The sequence below is a fragment of the Eptesicus fuscus genome, chromosome 21 (genome assembly GCF_027574615.1).
Source record: "Eptesicus fuscus isolate TK198812 chromosome 21, DD_ASM_mEF_20220401, whole genome shotgun sequence".
Classification (NCBI taxonomy): Eukaryota; Metazoa; Chordata; class Mammalia; order Chiroptera; family Vespertilionidae; genus Eptesicus; species Eptesicus fuscus.
Window position 1 is genome coordinate 43,153,567 of NC_072493.1, and position 27,904 is coordinate 43,181,470.

The following is a 27,904-nucleotide window of genomic DNA, read 5'->3' on the forward strand; positions in this document are numbered from 1 at the left end:
GCGCAGGCGCAGGAGTAGTGAGACCTGATTGTGACGGCGACGGGCAGCCTGTCGGGAAAGGGAGGGCAGAAAGGCCACGGCTTGGTAGCTAATAAGTGGGGATAAACGAGGAGACTCTCCGCCCAACTCCCCCGTGCTTGAATCTATTTCACCGAAGCCTGGGGACGCTGAGAAGACCCCAGCGCAGTGGACGGCGCCCCCTGCCCCTTCCCTGAGGCTAAGGGCGATCATCCCTCCAGCCTTCACCCACTCCGCAGCGCGCGTGCGCCCGCTCCACTCGGCTGGGCGCGCGCCCCAGCAGCCCTACGCATGCGCAGCCTCGCGGTAGCAGGTAACCGACAGGCGTGCACCTTCCCTTGATGTGCGCCTGCGTCGGGGGAGGAGCGCAGCGTGGCGGGGTATAGACGCCGCGCGTGCGCGCTCCGTTTCGCCCCGCGTGCGCGCCCCGCCCCGCCCTCCGCTCTCTTTTGCTTTGCCGGCGGGAGTTGCGTACGTGCACCTCCACGCGGGCAACTGCTGGTCGTCGTCCGTCGTTCGTCGTTCGTCGTTCGTGGCCCTCGCCTGTGTCCCGGGAGTGGGACGTGGCCCCAGGTGCGCCCTGTTAGAGCCTCTCTCGAAATCCTTGCAAAACCTACAAATCCTGGGGGAATGCCCCCAATATCAGGCCCTCTTCCATATCTTGTTAAAGGCCTTCCTGAAATCCTGACCAAATCCCCTCAGAAATACTGAACGGAACCCACCAGGAAACCTTATAGATGACCCTGAAATCTTGTCAGAATTTTTTAGAAATTCTGTCAGACTTCTTCAGACCCTGCCAGAGACCCCTGAAATCCCGTACCTCTGCCTCCCCAAATCCTACCAGAGACCCTCCGAATGCTGTCAGATACCCCAGAAATCTTGTCAAAATCCTGTCAGATTCCCCTCCCAAATATAAGAGAGCTCTGAAATCCAGTCAGAGATGCCCCCCAGAAATCTTGTCAGAGACCCCACAGAAACCCAGTAAGATACCCCAGAAATCCAGACCCTGTAAAAATCCAGAGACCACTGAAACCCAGTCAAAGAAACCCCAGAAATCTAGTCAGAGAAATCCAGAGACCCTGTAGAAATCCAGTCAAACATACCTCAGAAATTCAGTCAGAGAAACCCCAGGAATCTAGTCAGAGAGACCCCAGGAATCCAGTCAGAGAACCTCAGAAATTTAGACCCCAGGAATCCAGTCAGATACCCCAGGAATCCAGTCAGAAACCCCAGGAATCCAGTCAGAGATACCCCAGGAATCCAGTCAGAGATACCCCAGGAATTCAGTCAGAGAAACCCCAGGAATCCAGTCAGAGATACCCCAGGAATCCAGTCAGAGATACCCCAGGAATTCAGTCAGAGAAACCCCAGGAATCCAGTCAGAGACACCCCAGGAATCCAGTCAGAGACACCCCAGAAATTCAGTCAGAGATACCCCAGAAATTTAGACCCCAGGAATCCAGTCAGAGAACCCCAGAAATTCAGTTAGAGATACCCCAGGAATTCAGTCAGAGATACCCCAGGAATCCAGTCAGAGAGACCCCAGGAATCCAGTCAGAGAGACCCCAGGAATCCAGTCAGAGAAACTCCAGAAATTCAGTCAGAGATACCCCAGAAATTCAGTCAGAGATACCCCAGGAATCCAGTCAGAAACCCCAGGAATCCAGTCAGAGAGACCCCAGGAATCCAGTCAGAGAAACCCCAGAAATCCAGTCAGAGATACCCCAGGAATCCAGTCAGAGAGACCCCAGAAATTCAGTCAGAGAAACCCCAGGAATCCAGTCAGAGAAATCCAGTCAGAGAAACCCCAGAAATTCAGTCAGAGAGACCCCAAAAATTTAGTCAGAGAACCCCCAGAAATTCAATCAGAGATACCCCAGGAATCCAGTCAGAGAAACCCCAGAAATTCAGTCAGAGAGACCCCAGAAATTCAGTCAGAGAACCCCAGAAATCCAAAGACCCCGTTAGAAATCCAGACAGATACCCCAGAAATCCAGAGACCCCCCCCCAGAGTTCCAGTCAGAGACCCCCTGAAATCCAGACCTTAAAATTCCCAGAAATCCTGCCTGATCTCCTGCAAAGACCCCGAGATTGAGCAGAGCCTCCCCCAGCCCTGTCAGAGGCTCCCAGTGCCATCAGCACCCTCGCACCCCTTTCCCACACCGGATCCAGGCCCATTGCCCCCCTGCTGGGCCCTCCAGCGTCACCCAGACCCTAGAAGGTTCTCAGCGGCTTTTTCTAGGAATTCTAAAAGCCGCCAGGAAGTGTGCTGGCACGGCTGTGGGACCGTCTGGGGCCAGGGAAAGCGGGGTGTGGGGAGGAAGTGGGGTGAGGACAGGCAGGCCCTGGGGGACCCTGCTTTGACCATTAATTTGCCCCAGAGTGCCAATTCAGTGTAATTTGCTGCTGTTAATCCTCACCCGAGGATATTTTTTTATCCTTTTAGAGCGGGAGGGAGGGAGGAAGAAGAGATTCCCTTGACCAGGAATCCAACCAGCGACCCTTCTAACCATTGAGCACACCGGCCAGGGCATCCAATGCAATTATTCATTAATAGCACCCCTTTCACTTTAAAAAATATCTGTTTTTATTGATTTCAGAGAGGAAGGGAGAAGGAGAAAGAGATAGAAACATCAATGGTGAGAGAGAATCATTGACCAGCTGCCTCTTGCACGCCCCACACCGGGGATCGAACCCGCAACCCGGGCATGTGCCCTGACCGGGAATCGAACTGTGACCTCCTGGTTCATAGGTCGACACTCAACCACTGAACCACACTGGCCGGGCGCCTTTCACTCTTGAAAGTGTCCTGGAGTTGGGATGAGAGGTCATGTGGTCAACCTGGTTATAATTAATGTAGGCGGGACAGAAGAGGGGGTCCCTAGCTGCTCAAGAAGGCTCCCCAGGAGCTGTGGGCCAGGGCAGGGGCCACAGGTGGGAATAGTGCTGCAGTGTGGCCTCGGCTGGGAGGAGCCTGGGAAGATGCTGAGCGCCGGTGGGTGTGGGGAGGGGGAGGGGCCTGGAGGTGGGCCAGTGGAGAGGAGAGTAACAAAAAGGCAAGGGCTTACAGGGACCACTCTGCCATACGGGCCAGAGGGGCCAGGACTCAGTCCTGAGGGCACCAGGAGCCATGGGAGGACAGAGCAGGGGAGAGAAGGGGTCAAACGAGTGGGGTGCCAAACACAGACTGATCTGGCAAGGATGTCGGTAGCCCAAGGTGGTCAGGAGGGGACATGTGAGCTGGGACTGGAAGGCCTGGCAAGGAGGGTGTCCCAGAGGTGGGAACAGCAAGCCTGGTTTGGGGAACAACACTCAGAGTTGCTGGAGCAGCAAGTGGGAGGGCCTTCGATGCCAAGTCCAGGGTCTAGGCTCTGTCCAGGGGGTGCTCGGGAGCCATGGGAGAGCAGTGGGCAGGGGAGGGGCAGGTCAGCTCGGGGGCCCTGTGGGTGTGGACAGGGGTGGGCCACCGGAGGCTGAGGCCAGGGGAGAGGCTGCAGTGAGGGCCCCTGGGGAGAAGACAAGGCTGAAGCCTGGGCCATAGGGAAGGTGAGCAGGGGACAGGGGAGAGTCATGGGGCAGGAAGACAGGGCTGGGGACTTGACTAGCCCCACTTTGATCTCTGCCACCCACTCTTCAGGTCCCCCTTTGCCCAACCCACACCTCCAGTCCATAAAACAGGTCTGAGCGGGAGCTGCTGGGATGGAGGCAGGGGTGGGCAAACAGGTTCTGAGAACCCACAAAGGCCTGGAGCACAGGTGAGGCAGGTCAGGTCCCCACCCCCCAGGTGGCTGGTCTGAGGAGGCCGTTCCCCTGCTTGTCCTTCCAGGAGCTCTCAGAGCAGCCGGTCCCCTTTCAGTCCCTCCCAGTGACGGAGGGAGGCTGTTAGCTTCGCCAGCAGCTGTGGAGCGACGAGGGTGGCCCATGGACCTGCCAGAGAGCCCAACGGATGGCCCCGCTACTCAGAGTAGGTGGCTGGGTCCCTCTTTACCCTGCGGGAGGATGAGGAGGGAGAAGTGGGTGAATGGGCACCAGACTGTGACTCGGGGTCTTGGGAGAGGTGGCTTGAGGCTCCACGTTGGTGCAAGGTGTGAAGGAGGGAAGCTGCCCTGTGCCCACCTGTCTGGACCCCTCGCCCCCTTGGCTCCTAGAGGCCAGAGCAGAAGCCTTTGCGTGTGCGGTGCCCCCTGCCTGGAGCACCCTTTACCAGGGACTGCAGGCTCACCCCTGGCTTCTTCCAGATCTCTGCTTTCTGTAAAGCAGCTGTCCTGTCACACTCCTCTTTGCTGCTCTGCCTCTCCTCATAGCACTGACATCAGTTTGTCTGTCTGTTTACCCTCTGTCCCCCTACTAGAGCATGAGCTCTGCCAGGCAGGCTCTGTGTTGTTATTCTCTCTGGTATTTCCAGTTCCTAGAGCAGCATTGTCCAGCAGCGTATATGTAATTTTAAATTTTATTAGTAGCCATATTCAAAAGAAAGAAAGAAAGGCCAAATGAATGGCAATAATAGATGTTATTTAACCTTATATGTCCACAATAGTATCGTAGTATCGTAGTATCATATAATCAATATAAAATGCATTGGAGATACTTTTTCCCCCCACGCTAAGTCTTCAAGGTCTGGTGTGTGCTTTATACTAATAGAGCATCTCAGTTCATGCTGGCCACAGTTCAAGTGCTTACAAACAACGTGTGGTGGTGCTACGCCAGAACGATGCCTGACGCGTAGTAGGAACTCGGTTACTGTCCTTGAATTGGCTGGATGCAAACCACTTGCATGTGAAAGCCGCTGCTAGAGCAAGACGCTCGCTCGCCCTCTCTGAAACTCATTGGCTAAGTGGGGAGCCCAGTGTGATGGGGGATGAGGCTCCCACCCTCGGGGAGAGTCAGGGCCCCTTTCTTAGAGGCTCCTAGCGTCCAGCAGCAGCAGAACCTGAGTGTTTTCTCAGGGCCCCAGGCTTGAACTCGGCCTCAGGAGGTTTTCCGGGAAGGTAGGAAGCAGACACCTGGGTGGGGATACCCGTGTGCCTACTGACGGAGTGACTGGCATCTAAACTTCTCTGGCACCAGCAGAGGGCGCGCAGCCACTGAGGAACCCGTGGGCCAGGGCTGAGCCAGCTTTGAGAGGCTCCTGAGGAAAGGGAGGGAACACCCAGGGGAGGTGGAGACAGAGGAAGACTAGGGGAAGAGACAGTGAGAGACAGCAGAGGAAGGAGAGAGAAGTCGGGAATGAACGGAGAGTCTCAGAGATATGGAAGAGAAGCACAGAGACACCGAGAAGAAAATAGAGGCAAGGCACATGGAGACAGGACACAATGGGGAGAGAGATGGGAAGGAAGATGGGGAGAAAGAGCAAGAGAGAAAACTAGGGAAGGGCAGACACACAGAGAGGTAGACACTGAGGAAGGAGATGAAAAAAAGAACAGGAGAGAAGCACAATGGCATCTTCCTGCGGGGCCTGGGAAGAGACTGTAGACACACGCGGATCCTCGGACCCCACGTGATCTGTAACCAGACAGTCCTGGGGTGACTCCGGGTTGCTCTCCCAGCTAAGTGGCCCTGGGCAAGTGACTTTGCTCAGCCTCAGGGCCCTCCTCCATTACATGGGTTCACTGCAAGAGGAAGAAACACGAGTGCAGGGAAAGCCCTGGGCACGGGCCCTGGCATCTCCCCTAACTGGGTTCCTACTCCCCTTCCCAAGGAGCATGGGCTCAACCCGAGGGGGCTGAATTTGAGCTCATTACAAAGAACCTGTGAGGAGTGGGATGAGAAAGGGCACTCTTGTTGAAATTTTTTATGCCTCAGTCTCCTCACCTATAAAGTGGGGCCCATGCAAACCCTTCTATACTAAGCTTCCACGACATGCCAGCCCCTCTGCCAGGGCTTTTCCAGATTTTATCTCGTTCATTTTCTAAGAGGGAAGGAACACCACCCCCATGTTCCAGACGAAGAAATGAGGCCCAGAGAGGCTGAGCCCCTTGCCTGGGTTGTCCGGTGGGTCTGCCAGACCCTGTAGCCTGTGCTCAGCCCAGTGCTGTTCCCAGCAGTTCAGGGAGTCTTGAAGGTCACGTCCAGCCCTCAGAAAGATGCTGGGCTGTCCCAGTGGTTCCTGAGGTAAAGGATCTCCTCCCCTATCTTGGCATATTTATTGAGTGCCGACTATGCAAACACTGTGGATACAGCAGTGGACAAACAGACCCTGGGATGTGCATATTGTGTGTGTGTGTGTGTGTGTGTGTGCGCGCGCGCACGCGCATGTACATGCTCTACACACACACACACACCTAACCCTCCCAGTCCTGGGGAGCAGGATCACTCTACCCCACCTCCCTGCCATTTTACTGGTTGGGAAACTGCAGCTCCAAAAAGAGAAGCAACTTGCCTACAATAGTGCAGCCGGGCTCTGAGCTCCTGGCCCTGGGCTCCCCTGTGGCCAGCTGGGCATGGTGAGAGGAGAGAGACGGGCCCACCAGGCAGGCTAGGGGACCGGAGATGCAGCAGGCAGAATCGATCCAGGCTGCCAGAATGTTATCGGATTGTTCCTGGCTTCTGGGCCCTCCTTCACCCTCGGCTCCTCCCAGAATCCTCTCTTCTTTGCCCTCCCCTTCCTGTAGCCCCTCTGAGTACAGCCTGGGAGGCAGGGGAAGAGAGAAGGAAAGGGTGATTGCTCATTCTTATCTGGCTTCTGAGTGGGTTGGACACAAAGGATCAGACAGCAGGGGGGACTTCCTGGCCTGAAAGATGGGGCCCACATCCCCAGCGTGGGGGGGTGAGGAGGTGACTCAAAGACCCTCACATTGCTGCCCCCATCTGAAGCTTCCTGCTGTTCCCCACCAGCGGAAACTCCAGGCCGATGGGAATGAACTTCTCCCTGCAGGAGCCAGGTCACTCCTCTCCTCACGGGTGCACTGGCCCTCTGTCTCCTCAGTGTACCTCTGGGAACAGCCGGAGGAGGGGCGCCTGGAGACACCGCTCAGCTTAGAGGACCAAATACTCAACTCTATGTTCGAAGCTTGTGACCCCCAGAGGACAGGTGGGAGGGGCAGGATGGGGCCTGGGAGCACTGGGTGTGGGAGAGAGAAGAAATAATAAGGGGCAGAGATGGGGGGCTTGGAACTGGGGAGCCTTAGAGGGAAGAGGGTCTTGTAGGACGGTGGTTATGGGAAGCTTCAGGAATGGGTGGATAAGGGCATGGAGGCCTTTCAGGCAAGGACAGCGAGGGGAAGAAGACTTGGGGGATGTTAAGAGAAGAGGGCGGGGCTTCATTGCCGGGGGAGGGAGGGAGAGAGGCTAGCCACTGGGGGCTGGGGCATGGCTGATTCTCTCTGGTCCACCCTCTGAGGGGGATCTGGTGACTTGTGAAAAAGTCCAGGTGAAAAGTGGACATAGAGGAGGGGAAAGGACTTGCCCAAGTTGTCCCAGCCGGGCTGTGGTACAGGGGTGCCACCAGCCCAGCCAGTGATGGCCTAATGTCCCCAACTCCCACGCCCCCCCACCTGCCCAGTTCCCTCATAACATGCTCTGTCTCCAGGCTCTGTGGCTGTGACCCGAGTACTAGCCTACCTGGAGGCTGTGACAGGACAGGGCCCCCAGGATGCACGCCTCCAAACACTGGCCTGCAGCTTGGACCCCAATGGGGAGGGCCCTCAGGCCACCGTGGACTTGGACACTTTCCTGGTCGTCATGCGAGACTGGATCACTGCCTGTCAGCTGGATGGGTGGGTCCCTGTACCTCCACCCTCACCTGGGAAGTCCTTCCTAAGATCTAACCTCATACCTACTTACTGCAGCCAGCACCCTTTGGGCACAGGGACCTCCTGTGGTTGGAAGGAGGCTGAGGAGAGAAAAAGTAAAGGGATGGGGTAGGGGAGCAGCAGAGGGTCTAAGGACAAAGTGCCTGGGAAGGGGGTGTGAAGGGGGTCTGGGAAACAGACATAAAAGAGGCTGGAAGGAGGAAAACGGGGGTGATGGGTTAACAGATGCCCCTCACCATCCCTTCTCCAATCCCAGTCCTTGCCCTCCAGCTTTGCCATCTGGCCCCAGGCGCTAGCCATCTGGCCCCACCTTCCTCCCCATGGAGCTTACTCTCACCTAACCTGGCCCCTCCTCCAGCCACCCAAAAACCCCTGCTGGGTTTGAGGATGGCTGCAGGGGGCTCTAAGCCTCATCCCTTTGATATAGAGGATTAGAGCTGGAAGAGGAGACTACCTTCGAGGGGGCCCTGACCTCCCAGCAGCTGCCATCTGGTGAGAATGCTTTATATAGAATGAAGCAGGTTGACGGAGGGTCAGACGGTGAGGGGACTTTCCACTTGGCAACAGAGCAGGAGATAGAGGGGGACCCCAGGGACCTCTGCTCCAGCCTGGAGCTGTGAGTTTGGCCTTCTAGGAGCCTCCATGACTGCCTCCCCACCTTCGTTGAGCTTTGTGGGTTTTATTCCAAAGCTTCTAACACCAGCTCTATTACAGAGCCCCACAAGGCCCTGCCTACCTCACAATCTCACCCAGCCAGGATGCCCCAGGCTAAAGTCCCTTGCTCTCAGCACTCACACACTCACAGACCTGCAGAAATCTGATAATCTGATTAGTTACTTGCCCTGCTGTTCTGTTAGTTGATTTGCTTACCATGGTATCCCTAGGACCTCACACACAGGAGGTGCTCCATAAACATGTGTTTGTGTTATATCCCCCAGCCTTACAAAGAAAAGCAAATGAAATAGAACTTACTTGGCATTCCTTGAACCTCCTCCCTTTGGGTTTAGGGGCCAAGGGAGGGCTGTGACCAGGGGAGGGGTGGGTCAGCTCTAGGAGGGGGAAGGACAGAAGAGGGAAGCTGGAGGGGAGGAGGGTGGAGAGGAGGTTGTGGTGAGAGCCTGAGCCAGGATGGGGTGTAGGGATAGAGAGGAGGGTGGAACACAGAGTCGGGGAGGAGGGGGACAGGGCCTAGGTGGACTGAGAGGGTGAGAAGGAGCAAGGGATCCAGGTGGTGAGTGTGGGGCGGGGGAGTGGGAGGAGGAACAGGTTTGGGGCCAGTGTTGGGCATGGAAATTACAGGGCTATCTGGGAGATCCAGCCTGAGCTCACGGATGAACCAGAGCCTTTTCTGATGTTGGGTGTAGTTACAGCCCTGGGAGCAGATGGGATCTCCCAGAGCAAATGCTCTGAGGGTGGAAGCCAGACAAAGAACAAGCCCAGAGTCCTGGGTCACCCCAATATCTAAAGTCACTGGGGAGCTCACCACCCTCTGTCTGTCTGTCTCCAGGAGGCCCCGACACAGAGGAGCCAGCCAACCTGGAGAGCTTCGGAGGCGAAGACCCCAGACCTGAGCTGTACCTATCCTCAGGCCCCCCCTCTACCCTCCCCCTGCCCATGACCTCCAGCCTGCCCAGGGCCAGGCTAGGGCTTGGGGTCCTTTGGGAGCGGGTGAGGGATAGGGGCTGTGCTAACAGCTCAGGGAGAGCAGGGCAGTCTCCCTCCTGCTCTTTCTCCAGAAGAGCTTGTCTCCCCACCACCCTCACCACCTACCGTCACCTGGGAAAGGAGGCCGGGGCTGTGGGTGGTGACCCTGGCCCTTCCTGCCCCCAGGCTGGGCACAGCTGACTTGCTGAGCAGCCTGGAGGACCTGGAGCTCAGTAACCGCAGGCTGGCTGGGGAGAACGCCAAATTGCAGCGCAGCGTGGAGACCGCTGAGGAGGGGTCTGCGCGCCTTGGGGAGGAGATCTTGGCCCTGCGCAAGCAGCTCCGCAGGTGGGCCGGGCCCACGTCCCCCATCCTGTGCCCCTGTGTCCCTTCTGACCAAAGCCCCAGCCTCGCTCTCCACTCCCTCTCTCCGTGTCTGTGACCCCACAAATGTCCCGTTCTTCTTTTCTTCTGTCTTTTATCTTTCTCTCTTGTCTCCCAGGTTCTTGTCTCTCAGCATCTCTTTATTCTTCCCTCTCTGATTCTCCATCTTAGCAGACTATTTCTCTCCCTGTGCTCTGTCTTCCTCATGTCTGTCCTATCCCCCTATTTTAGTCTCGCCCTCTCGAGGACCTACCCCTTAGTTTTTTAGGTAGAAACTGTCCTGATCTCCAGGCTCAGTTCCCCCACACACACACCTTTTTTTTTCTCTCTCTGAGTCTCTGTCCCCTTCTCCCTGGGTCTCCATCCCCCTCTATCTCTCTCTGGGATTTCTCTGTTGCTTCTGACTCTGAGTGGATCTCTCCTGTGGTCTGTCTTCCTCTCTCATGGCTCACATGTCCCTGCCCCCACACAGTACCCAGCAGGCCCTGCAGTTTGCCAAGGCTGTGGACGAGGAGCTGGAGGACCTGAAGAGTCTGGCCAAGAGCCTGGAGGAACAGAATCGCAGTCTTCTGGCCCAGGCCCGGCAGACAGTAGGTTCTGGGCAAGGGGCACAGCGGTGTCCTCTCCCTTCCCCCTTTCTTGGAGTCCGAGCAACAGAGCCTCACTGTAGAGGGGAAGAGGCAGAAGTCACCCAGGCTTCCTCCGTCCCTCCAGGTCCTGCTTCAGGCTTTGCCATTCCTCTAAAGACACAGCGGGCAGCAGGAGCCATCAGGGCTCCCCAGCCCTGCTCCTCAGTGACCCAGGCCTGAGTGGGATCCCAGGGGAGGGGGAAGGGCAATATGGGGGCAAGGAAGCCCCAACAGAGCCTTTGTCCTCTCAGGAAAAGGAACAGCAGCATCTGGTGGCTGAAATGGAGACTCTGCAGGAGGAGGTGAGCCAAGGCCCAGCGCCCACCCCCGCCTCTTCCCAGTCCTACCCCCGGTGCCTCAGACACCCCCAGCAGCCTGCAGACCAAACACACTTCAGTCTGGTGAGGGAGACCCAGGATCCCAATATGTGAATGTCTCTGAAGGTCGCATCACTGCATGTGAGAACTGGCACAGTGGGTCGGAGTGTAGGGTACATGGTGGACTGCCTGGGTTCCGCTGAGGCCGCCTGCATACTAGTAAGCATGGGTCCCCTCTCTGTGCCTCAGTGTCCTCACCTGTAAAAATGGGCAAAATAATAGAATCTCCCTCATTGAGTTGTGTAAGATTTAAACAAGGGATGCTTGTAAAGCCTTGGACACAGCATGGAAAGTGCTCAGTAAAAGTTAGCTAGTGTTGTTCACATATTAGTTATTGCTTTTTATGGTGGAAAGAACACAGGCCTTGAAGTCAGCCAAGTTCAAATCACATCTCTGCCACTTACATGACAGGCAGCCTTTAGGCATGTGACTACCCCTTCCTAAGCTTAGTTTTCTTTTCTTATATATATTTTTAATCCTCACTTGAGGATATGTTTTTATTGATTTGTGAGAGAGAGGAAGGGGGTGGGAGAGGGAGAGAGAAACATCAATCAGTTGCCTCCCACACACGCCCAACCGGGGATCAAAGCTGCAACCTTTTGGTGTATTGGACAACATTCCAACCAACTTAGCCACCCAGCCAGGTCCTTAGTTTTACAGTATTTCCTAAGAATGGAGGAGAAGGGTATCTGTTCAACAGGGTTATTATGGGAATTAAATGACTGCTTTTAGCCCAGGCCCAGCACATAATATGAACAGTCCCAGTTCAACCTCATGTTTGATTCGAGCCACATTCCATCTGAGACAGAAAACATCATCTGAGTTCATTTTGAGTCTACCTAATCCTTTTAGGTGGAAACTGAGACTCATCCCTTGATGATGAATCTCGTCACTGTCCCCCCACAAGGTGGCATCTAAGTTGCTGGAGACTCAGGCAGAACCTTTGTGCTCCAGGAGGCAGCGGTCCTCACTCAACATCTGTTCTCTCTGCTGGACAGGATTGATGTTCATAGTCCCATCTGGTCCTTGGCCTTAGTCACCACTGCATGCTGGCATCCACTGGGAGGCTGGCATTGCCTTCTCATCTCTGGACATACAGTCCTTGCTGCGTCTGCCGGTGGTGGCCCCCATAAAGGCCATGGGGCTCTCGCTCAGCCACTTCTGTACCCATCTAGGGGCACAGCGAAGGTGTAGCTGTTTTCCTGTGACTCTGTGGCCATTGGGGCTTCCCTGGTCCCCCTCCACCTCAACAACTCACACAGCTGTTTCTGTTCCATTATTCACATGCCTTGTTGCTTCTGCGACTGAGCTGGGAAACGCCTCTCTCAGATTCCCACGTGTCCCAGGGGTTCTGTCGTTCAAGTGCATCCATTCCTTTCTTTTTAATATATTTTTATTGATTTCCGAGAGGAAGGGAGAGAGAGAGAGAGAGAGAGAGATAGAAACATCAGTGATGAGAATCATTGATTGGCTTCCTCCTGCACACCCCACACTGGGGATGGAGCCCGCAACCCGGGCATGTGCCCTTGACTGGAATCAAACTGGGGACCCTTCAGCCCTCAGGCCAACGCTCTATCCACTGAGCCAAACCGGGTAGGGCAAGTACATCCATTCTTGCCCCCCTCACAGCTAACACTGAGCTTGGGATGTCTCAGGGCCTCTTTTCTCTCTGTTGCTCTCTTCAACTCTCCTGCACCCCTCCCCCAGCCCTACTCTGCCTGACCCCTTCCCCCCAAATCTTTGTCCGATGTCTACATATGGCTGTTACATTTAAATCTAAAAATGTTTCTACTATTGTTTTCTGGCTCTTCCATGAAAATTCCCTCCCTTGAAGCCTCCACAGTGTGAGGCATGCAATACAGATAGGATGTAACTGTTTCTTCTAGAACTTCTCTTTTTAAGAACCAGGGGCTTTCCCTAAAGCCTCTGGCAGAACCTCCCTCTTGTATCTCTTTGACCAAAGTGGCAAGTGATAATAGCCAAGCCACTCCCTGGTATAACAGCCCCTGATGAGTCGGGAATCCTGATTAACAAGCAGTTTGGAAGGTGTCTGGGTTGCTTTGGCTGTTCTTTGGCTTGTTTTTCTGTCTGTGGCCTTGTGATCACGGGGCTGTAACAGCTCCCAACTTCATGTTCTCATCCAAAGCAGGGCAAGGAGGGGGAAGGGGGCTCAGCCAATGCCCCTCTCATGGCTCTCTCTTTTCATCAGAAGGGAACGCTTTTCCAGGAGTAACCCCACCACCACCAGCTGCCCGGGAGGCCGAGAGAATATCTTCAGCCTCTGGAGGGGGAGAATGGCTGCTGGGTTAGCTAACTTTGCCCCAACTCCTGAATCTGCCAAGATTTCCATCTTGATTCACCTCCAGGGCTAAGGCTGGGGACCCACCTGCCCACATGGAGAGAGGACCCCAATGGAAGCAAAAGGAATAAGCAGGGTGAATGGCAGCCAGCAGTCTGCTCTTCCCAGCCCAGAAGGCCTGTTGCCAGGTCAAGTGCCTTGAGCTGCACCTGGGACATCCTAGGCGCTCGATAACTGGAGCTATTCTTGGATCCCTCCCCTCCACCTTTCTCCCCACTGGCTGCTGCCTACAGAGCATCTATAGATCGAGTTCTCAAGTTACAGTAGAATAATGCTGGAGTAAGGGACACTCAGCTTTCCCTAGGACCGTGGTCGGCAAACTGCGGCTCGTGAGCCACATGCGGCTCTTTGGCCCCTTGAGTGTGGCTCTTCCACAAAATACCATGGCCTGGGCGAGTCTATTTTGAAGAAGTGGCGTTAGAAGAAGTTTAAGTATAAAAAATTTGGCTCTCAAAAGAAATTTCAATCGTTGTACTGTTGATATTTGGCTCTGTGGACTAATGAGTTTGCCGACCACTGCCCTAGGAGAACCTATGGAGCAGGGCTCAGGTTACTGCAGAAGAAGGCAGGAGCGGCTGAGTAACCAGGTTCCCTGCCGAGTAGCCCAGGATCCCGCCTGCAAATCCCAACCAGGTGAACAGATGTTGACACAGCATTCCTGGCCCGTCCTTCCTCCGCCCTTCACCTGGCATCCAGGCTAGCTGGGACTGAGAGGGAGGGAGGGCAGCTGATGGAGGACTTGCAGGGAAGCCCGGCTGGAGAGGAGGAGGAACTGGCCCTGGTATCCTCAGGGGCACCAGGATGAGGCATGTGGCAAGGGAAATCAACTGCCTCCATGCCCAGAAATGTTTTCCCCATGATGCCTCATCAAAACTCAGTGCAACTTGCTAGGTTTTTGGTGCCCAGAAACTCTAGAATAGAATTTGGGGCATTTTATTCTCAGTGCTATTTCATAGCTAGCCCTGCCCACTGCCCTCTCCTGGCCTGCTTGTCTCCCCTCCCCTCCCCCATAGTTCTCCTCACCCTTGAGGATTCTGCCCCAGCACTGCCTCCTCAGGAAGCTCCTCATCAGGGCTCCCAGCAGGCCCAGGCCCTAGTCCTCACCAGAGTCCACCTCACACGTTATCATCAGCTTCTGCGCTGGTCTCCACCTCTAGTAATGAACTTGGGACAAGAGATGCAGCTGGTTCCCCATTGTCACGCAAGGCTTCATCTGGCTCAGAGGAGAGTCGGGTTATAAGCACAGGATTTGGAGTCAGATTTGAGTTTGAGTCCACTTACCATGTGACCTTGGCCAAGTTTTTTAACCTCTCTGATCCTCAACTTCCTCTCTAAAATTGGGGATGATGGCCCTAACCGGTTTGGCTCAGTGGCTAGAGCGTCGGCCTGTGGACTCAAGGGTCTCAGGTTCGATTCCAGTCAAGGGCATGTACCTTGGTTGCGGGCACATCCCCAATAGGGAGTGTGCAGGAGGCAGCTGATCTGATGTTTCTCTCTCATCGATGTCTCTAACTCTCTATCCTTCTCCCTTCCTCTCTGTAAAAAATCAATAAAAAATATATTTAAAAAATAAAAATTAAAATAAAATAAAATTGGGGGTGATGGCAGTTAAAACTATCTTAGGACAGCCAGACATTACATTCTTCCTGAATGGCACGTGACAGGCATTACAACACCCATGGAATCTGCCTGCCAAAAAGTTGAACAAAGTCTGGACCAGGCCCTGGACCTACCCACCAGATTATAGGAAATCAGATGCAGGGACATGGTGCATGTCACCGTGGAGAAGGAGAACACAATAAACCAAGTGCACAATTTCTGTAAGACAAATAACCTGGTTTCTTCCACAAAAGAAAGACCCCAAAAATGCCAGGATTGGAAAGTGGGAGATCACTCAGATAAAAAGAATTGAGACATTTCAACCAAAAGCCTGTGGATCCTCATTCAAACAAAATAAATGTGAAACATTTGAGAAAAAAAAAAAGCACAACTTGGGTGTGAGATGGTACTAAGGGATTACTAATTTTGTTAAGGGTGATAATGGTAGGTATTATGGTTTTGCTAAAGGTAGGTTCCTTAAGTAGGAGATTAAAATGCAGGAGTAGTTAAACGTGAAATAATATGATGCCTGGGATTTGCTTTAAAATAATCTGGTTAAACTCCAAACAAAACAAACAACCTGCATGATAGAGAAGGAACAAACTGGGAAATTGTATATAATTATTGAAGCTGGGTGATTGGTAAAGGGTTTCATTACACTTTCATTTTTACTTTTGTATGTGTTAGAAATTCCTAATCCGAAGTTTAAAAAATATTTGTAAAAATTTTTTCAATTACAGTTTATGTTCAATATTGTTTTGAATTAATTTCAGGTGTATGCATAGTGGTTAGACAATCATATACTTTAAAAAGTGGTCCCCTGATATTTCCAGTACCCACTTGGCACTGTTTATAATTATCACAATATAGTTGACTATATTTCCTATGCTGTAACTTACAACCCCATAACTATTTTGTAACTACAGATCTGTACCTAATCCCTTCACCTTTTTCACCCAATTCCCTAAACCCCCTTCCCTTTTGGCAACCATCAGTCTTCTCTGTATCTATAAATCTGTTTCTGTTTTGTTAGTTCACTTATATTGTTCAATTTAGATTCCTCATAAAACTATGTTGAAGATAACACTTACCAAACACTTGATATATATATGTCGGGCACTGTTCTAAATGCTTTGTGCTGGTAACATGTATTTGCATTAATTACCATCTTTAGACCTGGGGAAGTCACTCAACCTTTATGTGTCGTCCGAGTTGCTTTTTTTTTTCTTTTTCTTTTTAATTGATTTTTAGAGAGAGAGAAACATCAGTTTGTTGTTCCGCTTACTTATGCATTCATTTCATTGGTTGCTTCTTGTATGTGCCCTGACCAGGGATGGAACCCACAACCTCAGCATATGGGGATGACACTCTAACCAATTAAGCTACCCAGCCAGAGCTGAGTTGCTTTTATCTTTAACATAGGGGATAAGAAATGAGTTTTTTTACTCATTTACTGCAAGGTGCTCAGTAAATGTTACCAAGTATCTTATTTAGTCCTCACAGCAGCCCCATGAAGTAGGCTCTATCTTATCTTCATTTTTATGGATGGGGGATGGACTGATGCACAGAGAAATCAAAGCTGAAATTCCATATGATGGTTGGAGGGGTTTCATGGGCTAAAACATATAAAGTGCTTAGCATGAAGCCTGATGCACATCACGTGTCAGCAAATGTCTACTGTGGGTATTAGCATCGCCATTTGCTGACGGGAACATAACCAGCCATTCCTCCTTCCAGAATGGAAAGCTACTGGCTGAGCGGGATGGAGTGAAGAGGAGGACTGAGGAGCTGGCCATGGAGAAGGATGCTTTGAAGGTGCTGCCCCTCCCTGGTGACAACTTCCCACCATCCCCAGGGCCATATTTGCCATCTCCAGTCTCAGCCACTGAGGCCTGGTGACGGCTGGGAACTTCCATCAAGCCGTTAGGTTCCCAGGGCTACCAGGCAACTTGGCTGAAATCCCTGTCCATGTAGCTAATGTCCAGAGCCCTGGAGGGAGGTTGAGGAGAGGGTTTTGGGAGTGGGCAGGACAGATGGACAGACTCCTTCCTTGGCAGCGGCAGCTCTATGAGTGTGAACGCCTCATTTGCCAGCGAGACACCGACCTCTCTGAGGTAAGGGGCTGGGTGACATTTGCTTCCATGTGCACCTGCCCATCTCCTGCCTTGAGTCAGGAAAGGGAGACCTGCCTGGCTCTAATCCTGGGATAAGCACACGACCCAGAGAGGTCACAGGGTTCCACTGAGGTCACAAGCACAGCCCTGCAGGATCACGCCTTGTGGATCTGCAGCTGAGCTGGGAAATGCCTCTCAGATTCCCAGATGTCCCAGGGGTTCTGTGGTCCACGTGCATCCATTCTTGCCTGCCCAGGGCCTAGGTTCTCTCTGTTACTCTCCTTCAGTTCTCCTACACCCTCCCCCAGCCCTAAGGATCTCCCCATGAGCCCCCCAAATCTATATCCTACATCTGCATAAGGCTTTTACATTTAAATCTAAATTTTTCTATTGTTTTCCAAACCCAGAGCTATCCCTCGGGCTCTAGCCCTTCTCCCAAGCTCACCCTGCCCTCCCCCCAAACTTGCACACCTCCACTCCTAGCTTCAGTGTCTATGAGGTTGGGCCCAGTCTCATTGGCTTTGGGCTTTCCCAGCGCACGTGCCACGCAGAGAGTCTGGCCAAGACCTTGGAAGAGTACAGAACAACAACCCAGGTAACGCAAGCTCCCTCGCCCTTCCTTGGCGGCCCCCTACTTGGCCTGGCTCTCCCCACTTCTCTTGCCATCTCTGAGATTTACTGCCTCTCTGTTTCTCACTCTGTCTCAAGTCTCTCACTTCCATCTCCACTGTCTGATGTATGTCCCTCTCTCTTTCCTGCTCTCTGCCTTTTCGCTTTTTCTCTGTCTTTCATTTCTCTCCCTTTGTGCATCTCTGTTTTCCGTTCACTTTTATTCTCTGTGGGTGACTTCTCACCACATCTCCCCTCATCTCTCTTTGTATCTGCCTGGCATGTTTAGGTCCTTGTCTCAGCCCCTCTCTGGATCTAGTCTGTCTCTCAGGGCGACTCCTGTCTCTGTCCCTGGTCTTTATGAGACTCGTACACCTCCTGTGTCTCTTGCCTCTCTTCGAATCTGTTTCCGTCCGTGCTGTATTGTTCCACGTGTCTCAGTCTCCGCCTTCCTCTGCTTGGTTTTCCTGGCTGACAGGTTACCTTCTGGGTTCCTGCTGCTCTCTGTCTCTCCTTAGCCTCCTAAGTTTGTCACTGCTTTCTTCCCTGTGTCCCTTGGCAATATGTGTCTTGAGGAACCCAAAGAGGTCAGGGGAGTAGAATTGACCTTGGAAGAGGGGCCTAAGGGTGGGGGTGGGGAAGAATGGAAAACCAGGTGTCCCTCACTCCCTCCTTTGCAGGAACTGAGGTTGGAAATCTCTCACCTGGAGGAGCAGCTGAGTCAGATCCATAAGGGGCCAGATGAGTGAGTGGAACATGAGGGTGGAAGAGGCAGGAGGAGAACCCAAGGGCAGGGACCTCAGCCTCCAGCCCACGGTGGGGCAGGGTGGCAACCCCAGCATAGGCCGACGGACAGGTGGTGGGCAGGCACGGAGGCCGTCCCCCTCCTGACTGTGTGGCCAGGCTACCCAAAGGGGCTGAGGCGAGAAGAGTGGACTGGACCAAGCTGCTGCCCCCATCACTGGGCGTGGAGATCCAGGCCATTCAGCAGGTGGGTCTGGCACCCTGGGAACACCCCAACCCACCTTGAGCTGAAACTCTGACCCAGCCCTGACTCACTCTAACCTGTGAGGACCATCTGTCCTAACCTCTCCTTCTCCAATTCTTGGTCCTGGCACCAAACTCTTCCTGGGTCCTACTTCCACCCTCCCCAGCCCAACCTCATAAGCTCCTTCCACCTCCCAGCCCACACCTCAGCCCATCTCCATCCCCATCTCTGACCTGCATTGTGCCTTTACCTGGCCCTCCCTGACCTCAGAAACAACTTCCCCAGAAACAAGAAGAGGCAGCCACCCATCTCTCCAGCCCTCTGTGCGGGGTGTGGCAGTGGGAGGAGGGCACCAGTGAGAGCGATGAGGAAGCCGAGTTTCTGCCTGAAGCCCCAGCTGAGGGACAGGTGAGCACCAGAGGGGCCATGAGACCAGTGGAGTCCAGAACTGGGGAAAGGGCCTGGGATCCATGTACCTGTTCTGTTCCCATTCAATAGGCAGTTGTTCAGTGAGGGACACGGAACCCAAGCCAGACCGGACACCATTCCTGCCCCCTAGGGACTGGCCTGCTAGTGTGCAGGCAAAAATGAAGACAGCAAACACAAATTCCTTTGTGATTGTGATTGTTGTTGTTTAGGAAACACTGTCAGAAATCACCTTATTTAAAATGGTACTATACCCTGGCCGGTGTGGCTCAGTTGTTAGGAACGTCATCCGATACACTGAAGGGTCTCGGGTTCAATTCCCGATCAGGGTACATACCCAGGTTGCGGGTGCATATGAGCGGCAACCAATCAGTGTTTCTCACATCAATGTTTCCTCTCTCTCCCTCCTCTGCCTCTCTCCCTCTCCCTTCCTCTCTCTCAAATCAATAAAAAACATATCCTCAGGTAAGGATTAAAACAAAAAACTTTAAAATTTTTTTAAATTAAAAAAATGGTACTACATACATTTACAAAACAGTCAAGGGGATATAAAGTACAGCATAAGGAATATAGTCACTAATGTTGTAATAACTGTGTTTGGGGCCAGGTGGGTATTGGAAATATAGGGGGGGAATTCTGTAAAGTATATGAGTGTCTAACCACTATGCTGTACACCTGAAACCAATACAAAATAATATTGAAAGTAAACTGTAATTGAAAAAAATTTTTAATTAAGTTACTAAATCCTAAAAAAAAAAAAATAGAACGGTACTACAGTGGGAAGTGAACGGTTCTTCCTGACACTGTAAAGATACATTAAGCATTTACCTTAGCAAACCCACTATGAAATCTTGAACTCAGCAATAGTCATTGTTGCCCGGGCTGGTGTTGTTCAGTGGTTAGAATGTTGGCCCACAGATCAGAGGGTCCTGAGTTCAATTCCCCATCAAGGGCGCATACCTTCGGGCTTTATTCCCAGCCCCATTAGGGGTGCCTACAGGAGGCAACCAGTGGATGTGTCTCCCTCACGTGGATGTTTCTTTCTCTCTCTCTCTGTCCCTCTCCCTCCCTCCCTTCCACTCTCTCTAAAAATCAATGGAAAAAAATATCCTCAGGTGAGGATTAACAAATAAAAAAAGTAGCGATTGTTTTATGAATTTTGTAATAACCTGAACAATAATATTACATAATTTTAAATAACTGAGGCAACTCATCTTTTTTTTTTTAATCCTCACCCAAGGATATTTTTCCATTGATTTTTAGAGAGAGTAGAAGGGAGGGGAAGGGACAGAGAGAGAAACATCAATGTGAGAGGGATACATCGACCAGCTGCCTCCTGCACACACCCCGCCCAGGGCCAGAGCTTGAGCCTGCAATTGCGACACATGTCCCTAACCGGAATCGAACCTGGGACCATTCAGTCCGCAGGCCAGTGCTCTGTCCACTGGGCCAAACTGGCTAGGGCGACACAACTCATCTTTAATGTCCACACTAAGAAGTGAGATTTTAATCTATCAGTGCCAGAAGAAGTTTGTTTGTTTGTTTGTTTGTTTGTTTGTTTTAGAGAGAGAAACATCGATTTGTTGTTCCACTTACTTATGCATTCATTGGTTGCTGCTTCTTATATATGCCCTGACCAGGGATTGAACCTTGGTGTATCAGGACAACACTCTAAGCAACTGAGCTACCCGGCCAGGGCAACCAGAAAAATATATATTTTTTGTTGTTGTTGTTGTTAATCCTCAACAGAGGATATTTTTCCATTGATTTTTTAAGGAGAGTGGAAGAGAGAGGGAAAGACAGGGAGAAACATTAATGTGAGAGAAACACATCAATTGGTTGCCTCCTGCACAATTCCTGCACAGGGCCTGGGCCGGGGAGGAGCCTACAACCAAGGTACGTGCCCTTGACCGGAATCGAACCCGGGACCCTTTGGTCCACAGGTTCTATCCACTGAGCCAAGCCAGCTAGAGCAGAATTTTTTTAAAAATATGTTTTTATTGATATTTTAGAGAGAGATAGAAACATTGATCAGCCACCTCCTGTACACCCCCTCCTGGGAATGAAGCCCGAAACCCAGGCATGTGTTCTGACCGGGAGATAACTCTTGGTGCATGCGATAGGATGATGTTCAACCAACTGAGCCACACTGGCCAGGCCAGAAGAAATTTTTTAAAGAAAATATTGCTAACAGCTCTGTATACAACTCTGTATTGTCTTGAAATCTATACCACTTCAAAGCTACTCACCATCCTTAAAGAGAAACTCACTTCTCTGCTCACTTTTTTCCTGGGTTGAGAGAAGCTTCTGTGTTTCTCTTTAACATGATGCCCTCCTTTGATTTCTTATTTACCTCTCCCAGATGCTCTGTGAGGTAGGCTTCCTCATTCCTCATCCTTCTACTCATGGGAAACTGAGGCTCACAGAGAAACCACATGCCCACTGTCACACAGCTTGTGGAGGGCAGAGCTGAATCCCTCCCAGGAAATGAGCTTCTGCCATGAGCTCTCAGACACCCCATCCAGGGGAGGACTGACCCAGACCTCAGGGTGCTGCCTGCACTTGGTCCTGGGGGGACAGAACCGAGTCACTCAAGACCTAGCACTCGAGGCCTGGTGGCGAGAACACAAATGGGCCATCCCAATGCAGGATGATGGGTGTTGGAGGTGGTGGGTGAGCCCTGTGGGCACCCAGAGAAGGGGGTACCTGTGTCAGGTGGGAGATTGGAAGAGACCACAGGGAAATTGACATTTGAGTTTATTTTGAAGGAAAAAAGAGAAGTTAGTGGTATGAGGAAGGAACGGCCCTCCAGGCAGTGGGAGCAGTGTATGTGGAAGCATTAAACCACATAATGTGCTGGGGGAGTAGAGGGCGGGTGGGTGACTAGTGAAAGATGAGGCTGGACCGGATCATGAAAGGAATTCCCTGGCAATCAAGCTACAAGATTGTACTTTTCTCCATCAAGCCACAGGAGGCCTGTGAGCAGAGAGGAGCAGGGCAGGGCGGCTCTGGTTGTAGAAAGATTGCTCTGGGGCCAGCCACATGGGGACTGAGGCGTGAGGCCAGGGAGGAGGCTGAGGCAATGCTCCAGGGAGTAGGATGAAGCCTGAACCCGGCCAGGGCCTTTGGATGGAGAAAAAGGGTTGGACAGAGAGAATTGGGGCAGAGAAGATGGATAGGCTGGGGTTCAAGATAATGGGAGGGGAAGTGCTGAACTTACCTTGTGATGTTCTGAGGTGAGGGACTTGGAGGGAGGGACGGGCTGCCCAGGGGCAGTGGGTATATGAAACTGGAGCTCAGGGATGCATTTTTTTAAAATAATTTTTTAAAAATATTTTTATTGAAAAAAAATATTTTTATTGAATTCAGAGAGGAAAGGAGAGGGAGAGAGAGAGAGAAACATCAATGATGAGAGAGAATCATTGATTGGCTGTCTCTTACATGCCCCCTACTGGGGATCGAGCCCACAACCCAGGTATGTGCCCTCGACTGGAATTGAACCTGGGGCCCTTCAGTCGGCAGGCCAATGCTCTATCCACTGGGCAAAACCAGCTAGGGCTAAAATAATTTTTAAATATATATTTTTATTGATTTCAGAGAAAGAGAGAGAGAGAGAGAGAGAGAGAGAGAGAGAGAGAGAGAGAGAGATAGGAACATCATTGATGAGAAAGAATCATTGATTGGCTGCCTCCTGCAGGCCCCCTATTGGGGATTCAGCCCCAACCCAGGCATGTGCTCTGACTGGGAATCAAACTGTGACTTCCTGGTCTATAGGCCAACACTCAACCACTGAGCCACACCGGCCTGGCTCAGGGATGCATTTAGAAAACAGTGTCAAGTTGATTGAGATGTCTCTGGAGAAAACAGGGAGGAACCTTGGCTCTGAGGGAGAAGAAATGATCCAAGACTGGGACCCTGGGAGGAGAATGGGGTTTGAAAGGAGACCACTGAGCCCCTTTTGGGCCCAGGTGAGAAGTTTGGGGGACCTGGACTCCTGGGTCCTGAAGAAGAAAGGGGTTTGATGTGGTCTAGAACAATGCTCCAGTTTCTGGTTTCTGCTCCAGGGGGGATCGGTGAGGGGGATAGAGCTGTCCCCAAGGAGGGGGCCCAAGAGGAAGGCAAGTTTTTTAAGAAGATGGAGAATTCTTGAGATGTTGTAGCCCAGAGATCTAACCTTTTTTCTTCCCCCACAGATGAACTTCCAGGGAGAGCCAGCGTACCAGCATGAAGGAAGGAAGGAGCGGTCAATGTGGTAAGAAGCCTGCTCCTCCCAAACCCATCCTCTGCCTCCAGGTGGCACCTGATTCTCAGGCAGAGGGAATATGAGAACTTTAAAAGCCCTGCTGGAGCCTCATCACTTATTCATTCATTCATTCACTCACTCACTCACACATGCTGAGGCGACCCCAGGCCTGTGGACCAGCATGAGTCAGATCCAGCCCTGCCCTCAGTGCCTCCCGGCCGAGGGGAAATAGCCCTGGCCCACAGGTCCCAGGAGGACATCCAGCACCTGATCCCACCTGGGAGAGAGGGAGGACTTCCTGGGGAGGCGATACCGAATGGGGTCTTGCAAGAGTGGTATTCGTATAGGAGACTCTTAATAAAAGAAGGTAATTGTCAGGAAGATGGGACAGCTCAGTCACCAGGTCACTCTCACTGAACATACCTCTCCAAGGCCTAAAGGGAACCTGGGATAAATGAGACCCAGATTGGGCCCCTGGGGAGCACCCAGGCAGTCGGGAAATCATGAGGACTCTGGAGTCAGACACCTGGGGTTCAAATCCCAGCTCAGTCCTTTTGTGATAGAGGATGGTCGGTGCAGTTGGCAGATGCCGTGGACCTGTGATTGTTATGAGGCTTGTGTGCAGGCCTTTGAGGAGAGAGAAGGCACTAGATGTCTGCAGGAACCCTCCTTGGGGCCCTGTCCTTGGGGCCTGTGGTTTCCTGTGGTGCCACCCTCTCCCCCACCCCTCTTTCAGCTCCTGGCTGCAGCAACTAATGAGGCTGCCTGCCATGGGCTCTAATTGGACTGTCTGGGAAAGCTGAGGTTGGGAGGGATGGGGGCTCCAGAGATGTGACCTCCCCTCAGTCACCAGGACATGGAAGGGAGAAGGGGAGGGGATCAGCAGCAGGGGCAGGGGCTGGACATCTGAACTGGGGGGCAGGGGTAGAGTGATGCACAGATCGGGACGATGGGAGTGAGGGAGGTAGTGAAATGCAGTGGCCCTGGAAGTGGCTAGGGTTAAGGGCCTGAACCTTGAGAGGGGCTGGATGCCTTTTGGGGTGCTGGTTGAGGAAACAGCTGTATCCTGAGGGTGTTGGGTCTGAAACTGGAGGGCCAAATCCCTTGTTCCCAGTGAAGGTGATGGCTAGGAATGTGGACATCTGGGTCTCCAGGGGATATCCAGGCTGGGCAGCTTGAGACCCGAGTCTCTAAAGAGGCATTGCAGGGACTCAGGCACCTGTGAGCCTCGGTGGGGCAGAGACTGGGGCTCATACCCCCTGAGAGAAATGGTCTAGGATGGGAGTGGGCCTTACATGGTTGGATTCTGGACTTCAAGTCATGAAAAAAGCACCAGTAAGACTGAGGCTCAGTGAAAATGGTGCGACCCAGCGGGTAGGAAGTCGGGGCAGGGTCTTCTCAGGCCCTGGTCTGAGCCTCTGGTGCTTGGGGAGTGAGAGCTGGAAGCCTCGGCTCCTCGCTGGGGCATCACCTAGAAAAGTAGCCCCTGAGAAAGCCAGTGAGATGAAGAGACCCTCGTACCCTTTTTGAGGACACAGATCCAGGCCCATCGCCCTTAAGGCCCCAACTTTAAAGGTTCCCCTGAGCCCCTCACGGGCACATGGGAGCCAGGCAGAGGGAAGAAGCTTGCAGTGACATTGTTGTTGCCCCAGGTTGCCCAGAAGAGAGGAAGAGGAGGAAACAGAGATCCACGTCACGGTAGGCAGTCCCCAGCACCCCTCCCCAGTCCCCATCCACTCCGGGCCCTTGGAGGGGGCTGATGTCATCACAGCTCCTCTCCAGCTCCCGCCTGCACCCCCACTTCCCCTGAGCAGACAGAAAAATCATTTGGCCAAGAGATAACAAGGCCCTTGCTGTAGCTAATGAGAGCGGATGGTGCTGTGGGTGGTGGCCTACAGGCTAGTGGGCGGCCAGAATGTTCCCAGGGGACCCCCCCTCCCAAGCACACACAAGGCTGCAGCCGCCACATCACCGGCCTCACAGACCTGGCTACACCCCCGGATTGCGAAAATGCACACGCACATGCGCCCACACACAGGAAAGGGCAGGGCCCTCCGCAGCCGGCCTCAGCACCCCCCTGCCCAGCACCACACACACCAGGTCCTTTGCTTTTCAAAGCAGCAGGTGACAATCCCCATTCTCAGACAAGGAAAGAGGGGAGGGCAGGAAATGTGACGTGAGTGAGGAGCCTGCAGTCCTCGGCTGAGGGTGTGAGAGCCCAAGTGTGTGCCAGGCTCTGTTCCAGGCACCTGGACCCTGCAGGGTCCAACCATCCCACATGGTCTCTCTGAGCAGCCTGAAGGCAAAGCCCACCTCCCTCCTGCCACACCCTCTGTGGGAGCCTGGTCCCACCTCCGTTTCCTCGAGCTGGCGTGCTGAGGATCCTCACCCGGCTCTCGGTGGGGTGAGGGTTAAGGATCATGTCAGAAAGGGCCTGGCTCCAGGCCTGACACAGAGCAGGCACACAGTAGGTGGCAGTGGTGAAGGTGGTAGCTGGCACTGGTGTTCTGTTATTTGTTATTTATTACTGTCTTTTTATTGCCATTGGATACTTCAGAATCCAGTGGAAGTGGAAATAATCAAATTGAGTAGCTCACACAGGTATCGAGCACTCACTGTGTGCCAGGCACTGTTCTGAGCCCCACGCCCATTTTCTTTTTAACCTGAATTCACTCAGTCTCCACTTTAGGCCTGTGAGGTGGGCACTGCCATCCCTGTCCAGCAGGTGGGGAAAGTGGGGCGTGGAGAGGTGGGATGATGTGCCAAAGGACACATGGCCAGAAGCTGGCAGAGCTTGGACCCCAACCCGGCAGTGTGTTTTGGGGAAGCTCACACTGAGCCATTCATTCAGTGTTCCACCCCCTTCCATGAGGTCACTTCTGCCCAGGACCCCCCGTTCCAAGTTTGTCATCTCCTTTGTCCTTCCAGGCTGATCTCTCCATCCTTCTGGGAGACCCTCACCCTGGAGACATTCCAAGAAGCCCTCCTGAGAGGTACTAGGACCCACAGGACTGGGAGGGAACTTGGGGCCAAGGTGCAGTGTGATTGCCCTGCCCTCCTCTCTCTCCAGCAGCCCCTCCCAGCCAGACCTACAGCACGCGCTGGTGCCTGTGGAGAGGAAGCTGGTTCCGGTTAGGAGGCCAGTCTGGAGCCACTTCTGCCTGTGCCCCCTGCACCCCCAACCCCAGCAGCTCAGGTGAGCCCCAGGGTATCACCAAAAGGAAGATGGTGGTCCGTCAGCGGGGCGCATAGGCTCCCCTGGGCCCTGCCCTAAGCACCGTCCTGCCACCCCACCAGGGTCGCGCGGCATCTGCTGATTCCCGCACCAGTCCTGGGCCTCCTGCTGCTGCTGCTGCTCTCCGTCCTGCTGCTGGGCCAGCCCCCGCCCCCCACCTGGCCCCACCTCCAGCTCTGCTACCTCGGCCCCCCGCCAGTGTGAGCCCTGCTCCCCGCCCCTCAGAGCAATGTCTAGTTCAGTGAATTTCTCCGACTCTTTCTACTGTTGTTCCTATTGTTGTGCTACTGTTATCAAGACCCCAGATGCAGTTCAGGACTCCAGGATCCACACCCCGAAATGGGGTCTTTATGTGAAGCTCTTGGTTTTGTGATGCTTTTTACTACATTTCTTGATAAGAGCGACACACGCCCAATAATGGAGTAAGTGCTAGGGGTTTAGTTTCCTCCAAAACAAGCCTGGAGAACAGCACGAGGCCCACAGCTGCTAGTGCACTGAGCCTGTGATCCTCCTGGCCCTTCCCTCATGCTCGGGGGATGGCGGACATTGTGGCTTCATCCATCATCTCTGCGGAGAGAAGGCGAAGTGGCTCTTCTTTTTTATAAAGAAAAGCAGGAGCCTTCCCAGAGCCAGCAGCAGACCTGTGTTTACATCTTGTTGGCCACACTGTTTGGCATCATCACCCGTAGCTGCAAGGAGACCAAGCGCCTCTCCTGGCAGAAAGAGGGAGAAGGAGATGTGGGCCGGGCACACCGCAGATGTCTGTCCGCCGGTGCAGAGGGCCAGCAGGAAGTGGACCAGGGCGCCATTTGTTCACTCCACAGACACAGTTGCCCCAGCTAGACCTTAAAGGATAAAGCTGTAGAGACACAGGCCCTCCAGTGTCAGGCCGAGGAGCGTTCATTTTCCCCAAGGATGATGGGAGGTTTGGGAGGTTTTGTTGCTTGTTTTTGGTTATTTATGTCTTAATTGAGGTGTAACTGACATACAGATAAATGGACAAATCTTAAGTATCAGCTGGATGAATTTCTGCATATGTAAACATTGAAACTAAAACCCGACCCAGGTCAAGATATAGACCAGTTTCAGCACCACAGAGGCTTCCATGGGAGAGTTTTGGGCAAGGGTGGGACAGAATCCCACCCCCAAAAGGCACCCAACTCAGCCTGGAGGATAGAGGTTTCTTCCCAGATCCATGACACCGGTTTAGTCCTGAAAGGTGGGTGACGTTGGTGACAGTGAGCAGGGGCTGAGGCGGATGCCGCAGGCAGAGGAAGTAAATGTGTGTGAAGACCAGGGCGTGGGAAAGATCCTCCGTGTGAGAGCCATAGGCAGCACCGTGCTGCTGGGATTAAAACTGAGAGCGCAGCCAGCATGGCTCAGTGGTTGAGTGTCACCCTATGAACCAGGAGGTCACAGTTCAATTCCTGGTCTGGGCACGTGCCAGGGTTGAGGGCTCGATCCCCAGTGGGGCGTGCAGGAGGCAGCCAGTCAATGATGCTCTCTCAGTACTAATGTTTTTCTCTCC

General features: G+C 53.0%; 1 protein-coding gene across 8 annotated transcripts; it reads left to right on the plus strand.

The window, feature by feature from the left end:
- The first annotated feature begins 69 nt into the window (after nt 1-69).
- Nucleotides 70-27,904, plus strand: KASH5 (KASH domain containing 5). 8 transcript variants are annotated; one of them, XM_028129562.2, is made up of 20 exons: nt 70-331; nt 3,845-3,982; nt 6,944-7,048; nt 7,547-7,733; nt 8,197-8,261; nt 9,277-9,343; nt 9,600-9,761; nt 10,270-10,387; nt 10,678-10,728; nt 16,499-16,576; nt 16,819-16,875; nt 17,411-17,470; nt 18,165-18,229; nt 18,352-18,475; nt 18,743-18,880; nt 23,092-23,150; nt 24,794-24,839; nt 26,070-26,134; nt 26,212-26,337; nt 26,439-27,904. In XM_028129562.2, exons 1-20 carry the CDS (start codon nt 310-312, stop codon nt 26,578-26,580), a joined length of 1,875 nt encoding a protein of 624 aa, XP_027985363.2. In that variant the 5' UTR covers nt 70-309; the 3' UTR covers nt 26,581-27,904. The 8 variants fall into 8 exon arrangements, with proteins under 8 accessions (XP_027985363.2, XP_054566484.1, XP_054566486.1 ...); XM_054710509.1 differs by having other exon boundaries at nt 26,215-26,337; XM_054710511.1 differs by having other exon boundaries at nt 18,758-18,880.

Coding starts and splice junctions, on each gene's coding strand:
- KASH5 (XM_028129562.2), top strand. CDS start 310: ATGCGCAGCCTCGCGGTAGCAG. Junction 10,388..10,677: donor TGGCCCAGGCCCGGCAGACA/GTAGGTTCTGGG, acceptor TTGTCCTCTCAG/GAAAAGGAACAGCAGCATCT. Junction 24,840..26,069: donor AAACAGAGATCCACGTCACG/GTAGGCAGTCCC, acceptor TTGTCCTTCCAG/GCTGATCTCTCCATCCTTCT.